At 55.7% G+C, this 16,216-nt stretch overlaps 1 protein-coding gene across 1 annotated transcript; it reads left to right on the top strand.

The window, feature by feature from the left end:
- The first annotated feature begins 206 nt into the window (after nt 1-206).
- LOC125753215 (collagen alpha-1(I) chain-like) lies at nt 207-3,341 on the top strand. The gene is made up of 4 exons (XM_049098655.1): nt 207-443; nt 571-865; nt 1,096-2,251; nt 2,651-3,341. Exons 1-4 carry the CDS (start codon nt 207-209, stop codon nt 3,339-3,341), a joined length of 2,379 nt encoding a protein of 792 aa, XP_048954612.1.
- The last annotated feature ends 12,875 nt before the right edge of the window (nt 3,342-16,216 follow it).

Below are 16,216 nucleotides of genomic sequence, written 5' to 3'. Positions count from 1 at the left end.
TTTTATAAAGAAAGCGCATGATCGCATGTGCTCCTCCCAGCAACCCTGGGAGACAGGTACCACCCCTGCCCCCATCTCACAGGTAAGAAATCTGAGACCCGGGGGTGTGAAACGGCGGCGTTGGTTACACTCCCAGGTGTCCTATGAGTCCACCGATGCTCAGACTAGGAAGTGGGGGCTTGCTGTGGGCATCAGTGGAGGGGAGGATGAGAAATGAAATGGCAGCGGTGTTCATACAGTGGTCCCCGCCTAGCGGCCCCCCTTCAGACGGCCGGGTGGTGCCCGGGCGGGAGCCAAAGCCGGCCAGCCTGGCCGAAGCTAAGCGGCGGAGCTCCCGGGGCCGACGCCACGCCGCCTCTGGCCGCCAGGGGGCGACCTGGGGCCGCGGAGCAACCGTTACCCCGCCCGCCCGCCCGCCCGCAGATCGCAGGGCCGCTTCTCGGGTTTTTTTACTTTTCTTCATCTTTGTGTGTATGTGTGTGTGTGTGTGTGTGCGTGTGTGTGCGCGCGCGCGTGTGTGCGTGTGTGTCTTCCCTCTCTTCATTCTCACCTCATTAACTCCCTTCCCAGCTTCTCCCAGATTTACCAGCACCTGGCGTTCTCCCGGAGACCAGCGCAGCTCCAGGCCCTCTCCCCGGGGGAGGAGCAGAGACAAAGAGATTCCTTTCTAAAGGGCTCGGGGAGTCGGGAAAGGAGGCGCCCGCCTTCCAGGGGGCGCTGGAGCGGGAAGGGGGCGTTCTCCTCCGGCTGCGTGCTCGGCCAGCCCGCCGCCGCCCCCAGGCTCGGGGTCCCCCTCTACGGAACCGGGGCCTGGACTGGCCCACGCATCTCCCGAAGCCTTCGAAGCCGCCCAGGAGCCTCGCGGGTCTGCGCCCCCCGCACACCTCTGAGCCCGCGGCCCAACCCAGGGAGGCAGGGAGAAAACCCTGAACTACGTTTCTCCTTCCTCCTACCCAGCCGCACTTTAGGCGCCTAACACCGAGGCGCGCACTCCAAACGTGCCGAGTCGGGGTTCTGGGCCCCTCCTCCCGCCCAGCGGGCATCCAAACGCTTTGTCCTACGGCGCCGAGGGTGTACCCCGCTCCTGAGAACCAGAAGTATATCGGCTGGATACGGGGGGAGGGGAGAGCATCCAAACTCCAGTCGCTGTCTCTTCTGGCCCCACCTCCCCCCGCAATGTGGGCCCCCCACCCCCGCCCGGCGCCCGGCATTCCGGAGTGGGGGGGGGGACTGCGCGCGGACGGGCCGCCCGGGGCACCGCAAACGGGGACCCAGGCCCACAGCTACTCCAGACTTTCTCTGAGAGGCCCGGTGGCCCCGGGCTTCTCCTTGCACCGACCCAGCTCGTGGCTGGGAGAGGCAACGCCTGGCCCGGCCCCCTGAGTCCGGACGGATTTTTCCTGCCCCTCGTAAGGGCGTCCAGGACAGCGGCGCGGGCTGCGCGGGGTCAGGGCGCGCTCGCCTCCCGGAGCCCCCGGCCCGCCAGGGGGCGCTACGCCAGGGGGCTGGAGGTGGGACCCGCCGCTGCCTCCCGCGCCGTGGGACTTGGAGCAAGTCCCCTCCTCTTCCTGGGCCCGGGTGTCCCCGTCTGGGCGTGGGATGAGGCGCAGAGTAAGCGCCCTCTCGGTGCGGATCGTTCTAGAGGACGTCGCTTGCCGCGGTCAGGCCCGAACTGCTCGACCCTCCGCTCCGGACCAGCGCGGAGCCCCCTTGGGGCCAGGCGCGCAGGGGGCCTGTGTCAAGGCGCAGTCCTCGGGAGACACGAGCTGTCCCTCCTCCCCCCGCTGCGGCCAAGGCCCAGGCTACCCCGCTGGCAGCTGGCGAGAGAGGTGGCCGCCCGGGCTGTGCACCGTGAGCTCGGCAGCCGCACCCCGCTCAACAGGTGGCTGTACGGCTCGGGCTCTGAAAGTCCTCGGAAACGCCGCAGCGAGGGCGGCCGAGTCCGAGTCCAGCCGGCGGGGCCGCGCCGGGCCTCCCGTCCTGGGACGAACGCGCGCTGGGCCGGGAGCGGGCACCGCGCTCGGGGCAGCGTCCACGCCGCGCGCAAGGTCGGCGCGGGCCGGGCCTGCAGCCTCGGGCCGCGCAGCTGGCAGGGCCGACCCTGCGAGCCGGGGACGCCGAGCGACCGCTTCAAGGTTACCTGCGACGCGAGGCTAGGCCGGGCCCACAACCCGGCTTTGACCCCAGCCGGGAGTCTTGCGAAATCTGTCTGCTCCGCTGCGAACGATGCGCCGGGTGACCCGCGAGACGGGTTATTTTGGAAGTGGGAAGGGTGGGGTGGGAGAAGCCAGGGCACCTCCCGCCACCCCTCTGGAGCCGCACCCTGGGAGCCTGAGCACCCTCGGGGGCTTGGAGACACCTCCGCACTAGGAGGTGGGCAATGTGGGGCTCCTGCGCGGGCTCAGCCAGATGTTCGCGGCGGCTCCAGATGTGCCTCCGGTCCCGGGACAGGACTCTCCTCCTCCCCACCCCCCAGCCCGGAGCTCAGGTCTGTAAACAAAGTCCCAGGTCTCCCCCTCCCCCGCCGCCTTTGGGAGTCGGTCTGAGAGCGAGGCGCCCGCCCCCACCCCGCCAAGTTGGTAGGAGCTGCGGTGGTTCTCTCCGCGTCTGGACGCCCCGTCCCGCCCGGCCACACACACCCTCTGCCCAGCCGCACGACCCAGGTCCCCCACCCCCGGGACGGCTCGGGCCTGGCCTCATTCGCGGGCGAGGGGAGGGAGGGGGTCGGATCTCGGGGGCGCGGCCGGGAAGGCTGGCAGCGGCGCGCACCATCCGCACCACCCACCCCCGGCGTAGAGGCCGGGGAAGCCCCCCGACCCGGCGGCTGCGCCCCTCCCGGGGATTCCTCGGAGGACCGCGGAGGGGAGGTGTGGAGGGGGCCTTGGGGGGCTCACCCGCGAGGCGGTGCCTACGGGGTCGCGCCGTCCCCCCCCGGACTCGGACGCCCCCGCCCTAGCGGGTCCCGCGGAGCCCCGCGCGCGGCCCGCGGTCACGGCTCACCTCCTGGGGCGCTGGCCCCGCGCGCCCCGAGTGCCGCGCTGCCGGGGCGGGCCGGGGAGCGGGAGCGCGGCCCCCCGCGGACCCGAGCGCTCTCCCGGCAGGGCAGGCGGCGAGGGCGCCCTCTTCGCGAAGCGGCCGCAGAAGGACGCCCGGGGTCCCCGCGGACCGCGGCCGGCTCGGGGGCGGCGAGGACTGGCCGCGGCGCGGACCCGGGCTGCTCGGGGCTGCGCGGGGCTCCGGGGCCTGCGCCCGCCCGCTCGCCGGAGCTCTCCTCCTCGCGCCGCGCGGTCTCCGGCGCGGTCCGCCCAAACGGCTTTATAAGGCGCGGGCCGCCGCTTTGATCCGCCCACGTCAGCGCGCAGAAACCCCACCGGGTGGCTCCGGCCGCGCGCGGGGGGCGGGGGCGGGTCCCCGCGGACGCCTGGACCCGCGGCGCCGGCGGCGCGGAGAACTTCGCACCCCGCTGAGTTACGAGCGGGGACTTCTTAGCTGTAGCTGGCGCTTCCCGAGCGTGCGTGCGCCCGCCTACTGCGGGCCTGCGGCGCGTGGGGCCCCGGTAGCGCAGGTTTCTAACCCTCGCTCAAGCCGAGCCAGGAGCCTCAGCCCGTCCGGTGGGACCGAGGAGGAAGGGAAGGCCACTGCGGTCTCCGCCTGGAGCCCGGCGGGTGCCACTAGGCGTTCGTCCTGCAGCCCAGTTACCTGGGGCGTCGGGGTCGCGGGGAACCGCGCTGGCGTCCCAGGACGGCCTTCCAGGGGCTGATCTCTCTAGTCCTCTAGTTCTGGAAAAGGGATCAGCCATCCTGAGCTTGCTGCGGGGACAAGAAGCAAGAGCCCGCTGCGCTGGGAAGCACGCTGTGAACCTTCGGCCTGAGAAGGCAGGATGTCCAGCCTCTGGGCTGACTGGAGGGGAGTTTTCTGGACGCCTCGCCTCCGGTCCGCAGGGGGCTACCAGCCGAGAACTGGATTTTAGAAACCAATTGGGACTAGGGAGCTGCTTCCCATCTGGCATAGGCCCGGCCTGGGGCTGGGGCTGTGTTTCTAAGCAACTTCCCTGGGACTGGTTAGGTGAGTGCCCATCCCTCTTCGCACACACACCTTGGCCTTTCTGGCTGACCCTACAGCCCCCTCTCCCGTTTCTAACTTGCAGAGTCAGGTGCTGAGCTTTCATGGCTTCTGTTTGCCCCAACCCCAGGGGCCTCAGTCCCAAGCATAATCTCAAGGATAATCTAGTTCATTAGTAGAAGGAAAATAGAGACTTAGTGAAAGGGGGCTTGTCTCAGGTCCCTAAAAGACCTGGTACGCTTTGCCCCATTCTTCACAACTGCCCGTGAAGTGACACCCATAGACTGCCGCAGTCTGGCTGCAGGTCCCACCATCTACATGCACACACCTGGGCCCACAGAGCCCATTGCAGGCTCTCAACCATACAAATACCCTCTGCACATGGACAGCCAGTCCCCCTCAGTGAACAGGGCTGGGACATATCACCCTACGCGTGACCAGGACACACTCAGGAGATACTTGCACACACCATATGCCCACACACATTCAGTAGCAGATGCAAGTGAAACGGCCATAGACATCTTCAAGATGAGGCCAAACATAAGTGCCCCCACCCAATTCATGCCCATAGATGTGCTTCCCTGCACACAGTACAAATGCACATGCAGCTTCCAAGCATGCAACACCGAATGTACAGACACTCCTGCATAGAGTCATAGGAATGTCCTTGTGAACACAGGCTGGGACACCCCCATCTCCTCTCCCAGAGCATGTGGAAGGCTAGGGGTTATAAAAGCTGCAGGAAGGTAGTGGGGTTTTGGGGGGATCGGGTGTCTAGAAAAGGGGTGGTTGGTGTTGCATGGGAAGGACAAGGCTGCTCCACCTAAGAGGTTGGAGACACAGGCATCCAGAGGCCAAACTGTCCTTAGCTCTCCCACCCCAAGGTACTCTGGTCAGAGCTGTTCCTAGGGGCCTCTGGCCAATTGGGATGGACCCTCGCCTGGGTCTAACCTTCTGCTTAGGGAGAAGCTACCTGAGTTGCCTGCAAACATTTGGATAAACAGTCCTTCAGCCAGAAATCTTCGGGCTCCCAGCTAGAATAGAAACAGAAAGCATTTTGGAGTCACACAGTTTGGCTCCAATATTAACTTTGCCCAATTTTATTTTTAGCAGTGTGATCTTGAGCAAGTTGCTTAAAATCCCCGAGTGTTCGTTTCCACATCCACAAAATGGGAATAATGCAATCCCATCAAATCTTCTGTATCCTCCAAGATGGAATTAGTATCCCCATTTCATAGATATGGAAGCTGGGGCTCAAAAGAGTGGGACTAGCCAGTGTTGGAGCTGATATCTGAACTCGGGTCTTTCTGGCCCCATGTACACGATAGCTGATGGCCATCAGCTTGATGGGAGGATTGTGACTTCCCACTGTCTGAAGGGAGTTGAGGGAAGCCAGGAGAAAGTCCCAGAATTCCTGAAGCCCAGCCTGGAGCTCTCCTGTTCCCTCCCTGATGCTCAGCTCTGTCTTGTGAATCAAGACCCAGGCATTAGAGAGGGCTGAAAACCCTGCCCTGGGAGGGGAGCGGAGGCATGAAGTGGTGGCAAAGCCCTGGATTCAGTCACGGGAGGCCCTGGGGGAGGGGTACGCCTCTCCCTGTACCCCAGGCTCCCCATTGGTATATGGGGAGTAGTTTCCCACCTCAGACATTCTGGGATTCTGAGAGACACTTGTGAGAAAAAGCTTTTTTCATCTTCAGAACCAACTGACCTCCCCCCTTCTCTTTTTCCTTCTCCTTTCTTCTGTCCAGGGGCTCCTCTAGGGCCAAGGTGTGTCAAGGCTGTAAGGCTGTGCTGGCTGCGCGGGTTGCCGGCTCCCCTACAGAGGGACGGAGGCTGTGATCTAGGCTGGCTGGGCATGCTCTTGGCGGCTGCTTGCTGGAGATGTTAATATATTTTCCTTCTCAATTACCCCCAGTTATTCTAGTTATCTGATCGCCTAGACGTGCTGGGGGGCTTCCTGCCTACGGGCTTCTCAGCCCCTGCCTGCTGTTGGTCAGGGGCACACGCCTTTCCCTCCCCCACCACTGCGCAGTGAGGGGGGGGGAGTGGGGGCGGAGCCGGGAGCTACTGTTCCAGTTCTGTTCATCTGCTGACCCCCTCCACCCCTGTCAGCTTCCCTCTTTTGGGACTAAGGCCTTGGTGGAGATGGTGAGGTGAATCAGCCGTTTCTGGGAGCCCTGGATGGAGAGACAGGTGACCTGGGGGTAGGCCTTAGCCCTGGCAGTAGCTTGCTATTCCAGAGCAGATCATTGTTTTCTGAGCCCCGGTCACCTCATCTGTGAAGGAGTTGTACTAGGTAACCCCCAAGGGCTTTTTCAGCTCCAGAACACAGGTCTTGGATCTCTTGGACTTTTACCTGTATCATAGGATGAACTATGGACATGGTGATCCTGAGACCAAAGGGTGCTCTTTCCAGCTCTGGGGTACCTTCTAAAAGGTCTTCTTGGGAAGGCAGGTGAACAGGGCTCTAGGGAGAGAAACTCAGCTCAGGTGTCCCTGGAGCTGGGGTGGGCATCCCCCCTGAGACCACATCTTCCAGAAAAAGGCAGAAGGTGATCAAAGAGCGGCAGGCATGTCAGCAGAATACCTGGGCCTGGCTCTCAGATTCTTGTCCTTCACTTACCTGCTGTGTGACCCTGGTCAAGTCACTCAGCCTCTGTGATACTTGGTCTCATTGTCTGCAAAATGGAAACACCTTTAAACCACTGTCTCCAAGATGACTGGGAGATAACATTACGAAAGAAGTGATATTGGCTGAGCAAGCACCTACTGTGTGCCAGGTGGCGTCTGTGCCTGTGGGTGAGCCCGGCATTGCTCTGCAGAGGAACACACTGACCCCCAGACCTGTCCAGTAATTGTTACAAGGTTCTGCAGTTCCTGAGTGGTGGAACCTGGCTGTGAACCCAGGGCTGCACTGGCATTTGCAGGGCCCATAGCCTGGGGGTGGGAGTTTCGTGCCCCCTCTTCCTCAGGTACCTGGGGGGAGGGATTGTGACTCTACGAGCCTCAGGGAACAGGCTTGAGGGGCTGGAGTCAGACAAGAGTTGTCTTTCCTGGGTGCACAGGGCAAAACGCCACAGTCACGTCTGCAGAGGGTGTGACTTCTGAAAGGCCGCTTTCAACTCTCAATTGTTTGGTTGTAGTGGTGACTGCTCAGGAGACAATGTTTGTGTTTCTCTGCCTTTTTCAACTCCCAAGAGAGAAACCCAACCCCAGCCAGCTTAAACAGAAGAAACCCCGATGGGCTCGTGCAGCTGGAGGAGAAACTGGGGTGGCTGGTGACCTGAAGGGACAGCTGTACTCCCCAGGATTTGGGGCTGGTACTGGGTTGCTGGTTGCCAGCCCCCCGCCCCCCGCCAGCCCAAGTGCTGTTCGAAACTCACAATCCATCTAGTTATTGTCACTGACCTGAACTCTTTCTGGGAAGGCTAGTGAGGTAGTTTGTAATGAATGGCACCAATTCCTCTCCTCCCAGGACACACACACCCCTTTGAAATGTGACTCCATCCAGAGGTGAAGTTTATTTCCCCACCCCTTGATCTGGGCTGGCTCATGACTTGCTCAGACCCATGCATGTGACAGATCTGTGTGCGTTCTGGAGCCCAGACATCAGGGGCCTTGCAGCTCCTGTGCTGCCCTCGGAGCCCACCTCAGCTGCATGTCAGAAGCCCAGGCTGGGCTATCAACTGATACGGGTCGTGCCAGAGAGAGAGCTGACCTCGAACAGCCAGTGCAGCAGAACCCAGGCCTGGCTGACCCACCAGCCAAATGCAGCCCTAGGAGCAAGCCCAGTGAGAGCAGTAGACGCGGCCGGTCAGCCCACACAATCAGGAGAATCCATCGGTTGTTCCTTTCAGCCACTAAATTTTGACATGGCTTGTTACCTGGCAAGAGCTGCCTGAAGTGACCAGGCTTCACTAGTGAAAAAGCGAAAAGATGTGCATTTGTCTATGGTCATTCCAGAATCCAGAGTCTGGCCATTCACCCTGGCCTATCTCTGACGTTCTGGCCACCAGAGCCCCTAAAAATGTCTCCATTGCTCTGGGAACATCATGTGGTCAGTGACTGGTTCTGTCTGGCCCACGCTGCATCCCTGGCACTCCATCAAGGCCTGCCAACAAGGGTTGCTCCAAAGTTACCAAATGAGTGAGTCAATGTCCTCACCCAGCCTCTGTTTACAAATGTCAAGGGAAGGGAACTCACTCCCTCCAGGACAACCTCTTCCGTTGTGGGAGAGCTCCACCTGGGAGAAGGTTCTCCTCCTTCTGGAGCAGAGACCTATGACTCCTCTGATGGTCCTGCTTCTTTTCCTACATCCCCTACCCTATAAGATGGCCTCAGGTATATCACAGTGGTCCCTGGCATTTGCAGGGCAGCACAACCTCCCGTAATAGCAGGTATTTCCATGTACACAGAATGCCGGCCACCCTATCCCCTTGAGGATGTGTTTCCATCAGGGCCCCAAACAAACACAGGTTCTGGAATCATGCAATTTGGGGTTCTAACCACAACCCCACCTCTGTTTGGCCTTGGACAAGACACTTCCTGTCTCTGAGCCTCAGTCATCTCATCTGACTGAGTGGTGAAATGTACCTCCTAGGGTTGCTGTGGGGCTTAAAGAGATGATATATGTAAAATGCTCTGCACACAATCAGTCCTTGGTAAAGGTTAGTTCCTTTTCTGCCAGGTACATAAACAGTTCCAGATGGAGAGCTCATTTGTACTTAGCATTCATGTCTATATAAATAATGTGCAGGTGGGGGAGGAATTGTCAGGTGGCTGGGGACTGGGGTGGGGGGGGTGGTGCGGGGTGTTCCCAGCAGTGGGAACAGCTAATGCAAAGACAAGAGGGAGAAGTTTGGTTTCAGGGAAAGGTAAGTCAGGGGCTTGGTGAGGCTGGCAGGGGAGGACCCTGAGTGCCAGGCTAAGCAGCATGGGCTTTGCCAAGGGTGGCCTGGAGGAAGTCTGAAGCAGGATGGTTGAGGTCAGGTGTGGGATTCAAGTCTGGGCAGATCTTAGAGAGAGTGGGGTCAGGAGGGGAGGTGAGAGAGAGTTCCTGGAAGCCCGAGATGGGGGAGTTGTGGTGGGAGCAAGGGGTGCTTAGGTGCATCATGGGGAGGGAGAGCCTGGCCGATCAGCATGGGCACACCTGTCATGAGAAGCAGAGCCCTTGACCCTCCAGCCAGGCTCCTGCGCTCTGTATCTTCAGGACCGGGACCTGTTCAGAAGAGTACCTCTTTTGCCTTTTCAGTCTAGGAACAGGTTGTGAAGGAGGCCAGAGAAAACCTGAGCTAGGTCTGCAGCCAGGGGGAGGCAGGGTAGACCGGAGGGGGAACTAATCTTCCCTATTTCTCTGGTGAGGACTCAGAAAAGTCCCTTTCAAGATCTGCTTGGTCAGTTTATGAACCATCCCAGCCTCCAAGCTGAGCTTTATGGCTTTTTAAGCCTTGCCACAGTTATGGGCTCCTTTGAGACTTGCCGCTGCCTTGGGAGGGATAGAGGCTGGGTAGAGAGGATTCTTTTTAAGATAAGGAAACCTAGGCCGAGAGAGGGCAAGTGACTTGCCCAAGACCACACAGCAAATGCACAGCAGAGCTGGGCATGAACCCAGACCTCCTGCCTCCGACTCTCGTCCTAGCCTCTTTCCACAGCACTGAAGGACTGGGCAAGATGTTCTCACTTACCTGCTCCGGGTGAAGAGTGAGGGGAGCCAGAGAGAGGTTGACAGCTGTCAGCAGACAACACTTAACTTAAACTGACAATTTAATTGTGAAAATGTGGACAAGGTACAGTTATACGTAAGGAAATCCAGACGGTCTGCATCCCTGGGGAGCCTCAGCCAGCACCCCAGTTGCCAGGGAAACAGAGAGGATTGGAGATGATGTCACTAGACTCTGAGGCTGAGGTATGGGGGATGGGCTACTCAGTCACCTCTTTGGGACTTGATGGGGCTGTGGGCCTGGCCACGGGCTGTCATTCCCATGGTTAACTCTTTCCCTTACAAATAGGGCAAAAGGGAGCTGCAGAGCAGGGAAGTGACTTACCCAGGGTCACACAGGGTGAGGTGACTGAGCTCCCCTCAGTAGGTGACCATGTCTATTCATCTAGCAGGCCGCAGGGCCTGGTCAGAGTCATCTGAGTCCCCATGCCCAGCACAGGGCCTTGCTCATCTCTGTAGTGAGGGCTACTTGGTCCCTTTAGAAAATGAGCATATGCCACTTCAGGAAGTGACACTCGTTAAGTCATAGCAGGCTTAGGTGAAGAAGAACCCTGAACGCTCATCCAGAGCAGTGTTCTCTAGTTCAGGGGACACTGAGCTCAGGAAGAGCAGGTCACCAAGCCAAGGTCGCCAGCAGGTCAGCACTGGGCTGATGCTGAGTCATGCCCCATAGGGATGCACCTTATATGATCCTTACTCAGGGAGGAGAGGTCCCTTTCATTGTTGCCCCCTCAGCCCTGGGCCAGAGATCTGGGCCTTGGGAAGTCTCCGCTGTCTAAAGCATCTTCTCCAAATCCCTAGCATCCTGGCTAACTGCCCTTAGCATTGCCCCTACTGTGTGCCTGGCTCTGGTCCATCACTCTGTGTTCCTTATCTCAGATATTTACAACTCTGTGGCCTGGGAGTCACTGTTCTCAGAGCAGTCCAGAAAATGGAGGCTGAGGGGGTGAGGGTGCTAGGGGTGTCGCTTGCCTTCCTGCACAGAGCCAGAAAGTCAAAAGCTGGACTTACACACCAAGTCATTCTGCATCTAAAAACTGACTGCCTTCTTCCTGGCTCTTAGATCCTACCACACTGGACCCTTAGGGGAGGGGGCAGCTGAATATTTGCCTGTCCAGTCTCCCTCCCACTGTTTTTTTTTCTAAAGATGTTATTTATTTATTTGAGAGAGAGTGTCTGTGTGTGTGCACATGAGGGGTGGGGAGGGGCAGAAAAGAGGAAGAAGCAGACTCCCCTCTGAGCAAGGAGCTCTATGGAGGTGGGGCTCAATCCCAGGGTCCCAGGATCATGACTTGAGCCAAAGGCAACTGCTCAACCAACTGAGCCACCTGGGTGCCCCATCTCCCACCCACTTTGATGGTAAAAGCACCCCTTCCTTGCTGCCCTCCCCACCTTCTGAGTTTCAAGAAAAGAGTCACAGAGACCAGTAACCTGCTAGAAGGTCTGGCCTTTTGGAGCATTCCATCTTCCTAGCCATATTATATGGCCCAAGTGTACCAAACAGAGCTGTTGTCCTCAATTTGCATAAATAGACTCTGGGAGAGAGCACTTAGGGCCCCTTTGGAATGCAAGCTCTAAAAGGTGTGATTTCCCAGAGCTTCCAGCAGTCACATTCCCTGCTTTGTGAGGAAGACAAGGAGAATGAGGAAGGAAGAGAAGAAACAGGCAGGGGGGTAGGGGAGGCCACTGAGTTCCCAAGCACACCCTTGTCCCTCCCAGGTGTGTGGGCCAGTGAATCCATGTTCCTCAGGCTCATTGGAATTGGGTCTTTATGTAGGCTCTTAGAATAGGAGCCATCCTGACTCTTATTTCTGCTGTGCTATGCTATTGTGATAGGAGGTATGAGACTAGTAAAAGTGTAATAAAAAATTAATAAAAGTTCTTGCCCTCCAGGAACTAACAACTTGGGTAGGAGAGGAGGGGGCTAAAGTTCTGGGTTCTATCCATACTCTGTCTCAGACTTGCTGTGTGTTCCTTCCCCTCTCTGGCCTGTAACTTCTCTACCTCTCACATGGGCAGGAATGGGGGTGGGAGGTGAATATTGGGTTCAGTGTTCTGCAAGATCCTCTACAGATCTATGCAACTACTTTGAAAAACAAAAACCAAAACAAAAGATATCACTGAGATATACATTCACCCTTTTAAAGTGTACAGTTCAGTGGTTTTTAGTATGTTCACAAGTTTTTGCAACCATCCCCACCATCAAATTTCAGAATATTTCCATCACCCCAAAAAGAAATTCCACACGTATCACTCCCCATTCCACTCACTGCCTCGCCCCTAGCAACTGCTAATTTCCTTTTTGTTTCTATAAATTTTCCTATTCCAGACATTTCAAGTTCATTTTCAAGTTTATCCATGTTTTGGCATATATCAGTACTTCTTCATTTCATCTTATAACTGGATAACATTTCATTGTATGGATATGCCCCATTTTGTTTATCCATTCATCAGTTGATGTACTTTGGGTTGTTTCCACTTTTTGCCTGTCAGGAATAATGCTGTTAAGAATGGTCACGTATAAGCTTTGTATGAAATATATGCTTTCAATTCTCTTGCATATATACCTAGGAGTAGAATTGCTGGATTAAAGGTAACTCTCTATGACTTTTCATGAATTGCCAAATAGTTTTCTTTTTTCTTTTTTTTTTTTTTTTTTTTTTGCCAAATAGTTTTCTATAGCGGCTGCATCATTTTACATTTCTTCCAGGAGGGAATGAATGTTCCAGTTTCTCCACATCCTTGTCAGCACTTACTGTTTTCTGACTTTTTAATTTTTTTTTAAAGATTTTATCCATTTATTTGAGAGAAAGAGTGAGAGAGAAAGGAAGCACATGAGCAGGGGGAGGAGCAGAAGAAGAAGCAGACTCCCTGCTGAGCAGGGAGTACCAACGAGGGCCTTAATCCTAGGACCCTGGGATCATGACTTGAGCCAAAGGCTGATACTTAACCACCTGAGCTACCCAGGGGCCCCTGTCTTCTCACTTTTATTTTGGCCATCCTAGTTGATACGGAGTGGTTTCTCATTGTGGTTGTGATTTGCATTTCCCCAGTAACTAATAATGCTGAGCATCTTTTCCTGTGCTTGCTGGCCGTTTGTAGATCTCCTTCGGAGAAATATTTATTCAAATCTTGTGCTCATTTAAAAAAGTAGGTTATCTTTTTAAAAAATTATTGTTGAATTATAGTTCTTTATATACAGTGGATACTAGGATGCTGTATCTTTACTGTATACATTACTTGCAAATATTTTCTCCCATTTTGTAGGTTGTCTTTTCACTTTCTTGATAGTGTCTTTTGAAGCACAAATTTTTAAATTATTATAAATCCAGTTTCTCTATCTTTTCTTCTGGCTGCTTGTGTTTTTGGTGTCTATTATTGTCTTATCCAAAGCCACAAAAATGCACATTCATTGTGTTTTTCTAAGAGTTTTCTAGCTGTAGCTATTATTTAGGTCTTTGATCCATTTTGAGTTAATTGTTGTAAATGGTGTGAGGTAGGGTTCTGACTTCATGCTTTTGCATGTGGATATCCAGTTGTCCCAGCACCATTTATTAAAAGACTATACTGTCTCCCTTTAATTGGCTCTCTTGTCAAAAATCAGTGGACCATAAATGTATGGGCTTATTTACATAATTATTTTTAAGTGACATCCAAGAAGTAAGTTACAGCAAGGCTCGCATAGTTACAACTATGTGACAGGTAGTGTGGAAGAGAGAGAACAAATGAGAAATGTGGAATCATGTGGACTAGATCCAGTATAACTCCAGGCAAACTACTTTATTTTGTCTTTTAAGAAATAGCACAAGGGGCGACTGGGTGGCATAGTTGGTTGAGCATCCAACTATTGGTTTTGGCTCTGGTCATGATCTCAGGGTCCTGGGATCAGGCCCTACACTGGGATCCATGCTTGATGTGGAGTCTGCTTGTGATTCTCTCTGTCCCTCCTGCTCATGCTCTCTCTCTCTCTCAAATAAATAAATCTTTTTTAAAAAATAACACAATATGTTATACTGAACACATTCTCTCTTTTACTTTATTTTTTATTTTTATTTTTTTGACTAGGCTCCACACCCAACATCGGGCCTGAACTCATGACCCTGAGATCAAGAGTTGTATGCTCTACCAACTGATACAGCCAGGCACTCCTGAACATGTTCTCATTGTAAGAAATACCAACATCTGGGTATCCTTGAGCCTCAGTTCTTCTTCTGTCACATCTAAGCCCTAGAGCTGGTATAAGGCTCTGAATGAGAGGGAGGAAGTAGAAGGGGATTCCAGGTGGGGTAAGGGACACAAGCAATGGTTTGGAAGCCAGAAAGGGCAGCACGTGATGTTGAGGGGTTGGTGTGCAGTGAGAAGCCGATAAGAGGTGGGTGGATGTTGAAAGGCTGCCTTTTTCGTCCTTAGGTTGGTGGAAACCCAAAATCTCTGGGTGCCTGCGTCATAGCACAACTCAGAAGCCACCTCCCATGTCCCCCTTGGGAGCCCCATGGCAGAGCGGCCCGTCTAGGCCATCCAGCAAGGCCTCCCAGCCACAGGCCTAGCAGTAGGCAGGCTGCACATGTCCTGACGCTGTTGGCTCCACTCGGTCTGGGTGTGGTGGGGCTGTGTTGAGAGAAAGCAAGGTGGTTGGGGTCCAGCGGTGGGTGGGGTGGCTTCTGTTCCTTACTTTGGGGTGAAGTGACCAAAACAAGCAGACCTCAGGGAGAAGAATGTGCAAAAGGAGGCTAAGAAGAAATGACCATTTGTCGAGCACCTACTATTCCCTGGAGGCCCTTGGCGAACTTCATCTCACCTCACCACCGCCCAGAGAAACAGGAGTTAGGGTCATCCCCATTCCACAGAACCCGAAGCTGGCTCAGAGAGGACACATTTGCCCAAGATGACAGCCGACAGAGCTAGGCTTTGAACCCTGTTCCATCTGTTCTAAAGCACATGCTTTTCCCTTAATGCCCCAGCTACCCTGGAGAAAAGGGAGGAAAAAAAAAAAAAGGAAGGAAGGAAGGCAGGATAGAAAGAGGCCCGGCTCAGGGAGAGTCACACAGAGAGGAAAATAAAGAGAGGCAAAAAATAAAAAACAAGAGTGGAAAGAGCATGAGGCTGCAGCAGAGGCCTGGAGCAGGTCCTCGGGGAGCCGCGAGGGCGGGGATGGCCGGAAACCGGCTCACGGAATCTGGAGCCAAGAGCCAGGCTTGGCCTGAGACCTGGTGGAAAGCGCTCACCTCAAGAGATTGAAGCGGGGAAGCTGGCGTCAGGGGGGGTGGGGGGCGAGGGGGGGCGGGGTCCACCTGGGAGGCGGGCAGCGTGGCCGATGGCCAGGGGGCTGCCAGGCGGGACTCTCCACACATCATCCAGCTCAAATATCCGCTGTGGCTGCTCAGGCTGGCAGGCCCTCGCTCCTGGACCTGGACGTGCGCAGCAGCAGGCTTGGAGGCCGGGAGGGAGGGAGCCGTGACCAAGGCCTTCTGGGAACTCGGGTCCTTCTTAGCACAAATCCGTTCATGTGGCCTGTACAGAGGGTGGCTGTCATTTAGTATCCGAACTGGGACACTTGAGAGTGAGCGGGGACAATGAGCATAGTCCAGACTTGCACGGCCCCCGGCCTCTAGGGCCCTGCACGGTGGGGCCTGGCCTGGCCCCCTGCTCCCTGCTCTTCATCCGCACTGGCCTTCCTCTGCTGGCACAGGGCCTTGGCGGGTCTGGCACGGCCTGCCCTCTGCCATCGCCACCACCCCTCCGTACCCCTTCATTGTTTCTCCTCGCCCTCAGAACTCAGCTCCGGCTGTGCCGGTGCCTTCAGTACATGGTGTGCTCTTCCTTCATAGCACTGATGGCAATCATGGTCATGAAAGAAATCCTTAATTGTGTGTTTGATTGTTTAAGAGTCTGTTTCCCTTTCTAAGGGCGGGGCTGGGTCTGACTTGCCCACCCCTGGATCCCAAACACCTGGCCGGAGTTTCCAGTGCATCAATGAATAAATCAACTCCCAGGGCCCCCCCGTGCGGCCACCCCTTTATGTCCCGTTCTGTAATTTGTTTTTTTTTCCTAGAGAAGGAAAAGAAGAAGCTAGTCCTAAAGAGAATAACCTTCTGGGTACAAGGTGCACATCTGATTTCTCCCAAGGGCTCTAAGCTCTGCAGGGCAGAGGTTGAGCACCTGTGCCCTCTCTTCCCCAGTGTCTAGACTGGCTTCAGGCCAGAAGGAGGGGCTCGAGTTGGACTTACTGATGAATGATCACAATGTGAATATCATCATGGTGGATCCTGAGAAGTCCAAACCAGAAGGAACCCTAGAGATTGTGACATAACACGTCGAGTGCAGGCCCTGGAGTATTATAGACACAAAAAATATTGGTGATTCTTCTTTTAGAGGTCATCTTCTTGACCAACCATCTTTCTTTTGTTGTTGTTTCCTAAGTGTGCAATTCAGTGG

This window comes from Canis lupus, chromosome 21, assembly GCF_003254725.2.
Source record: "Canis lupus dingo isolate Sandy chromosome 21, ASM325472v2, whole genome shotgun sequence".
Lineage (NCBI taxonomy): Eukaryota > Metazoa > Chordata > Mammalia > Carnivora > Canidae > Canis > Canis lupus.
This window is presented reverse-complemented; position numbering and strand designations above follow the sequence as displayed.

What these genes read in the sequence shown, in the direction of transcription:
- LOC125753215 (XM_049098655.1), top strand. Translation starts at nt 207, where the DNA reads ATGAGAAATGAAATGGCAGCGGTGTTCATACAGTGGTCCCCGCCTAGC. An exon ending in ATCGCAGGGCCGCTTCTCGG is followed by an intron (nt 444 to 570) that starts GTTTTTTTACTT and finishes CTCCCTTCCCAG; the next exon opens with CTTCTCCCAGATTTACCAGC. An exon ending in CCGGGTGACCCGCGAGACGG is followed by an intron (nt 2,252 to 2,650) that starts GTTATTTTGGAA and finishes CCCTCTGCCCAG; the next exon opens with CCGCACGACCCAGGTCCCCC.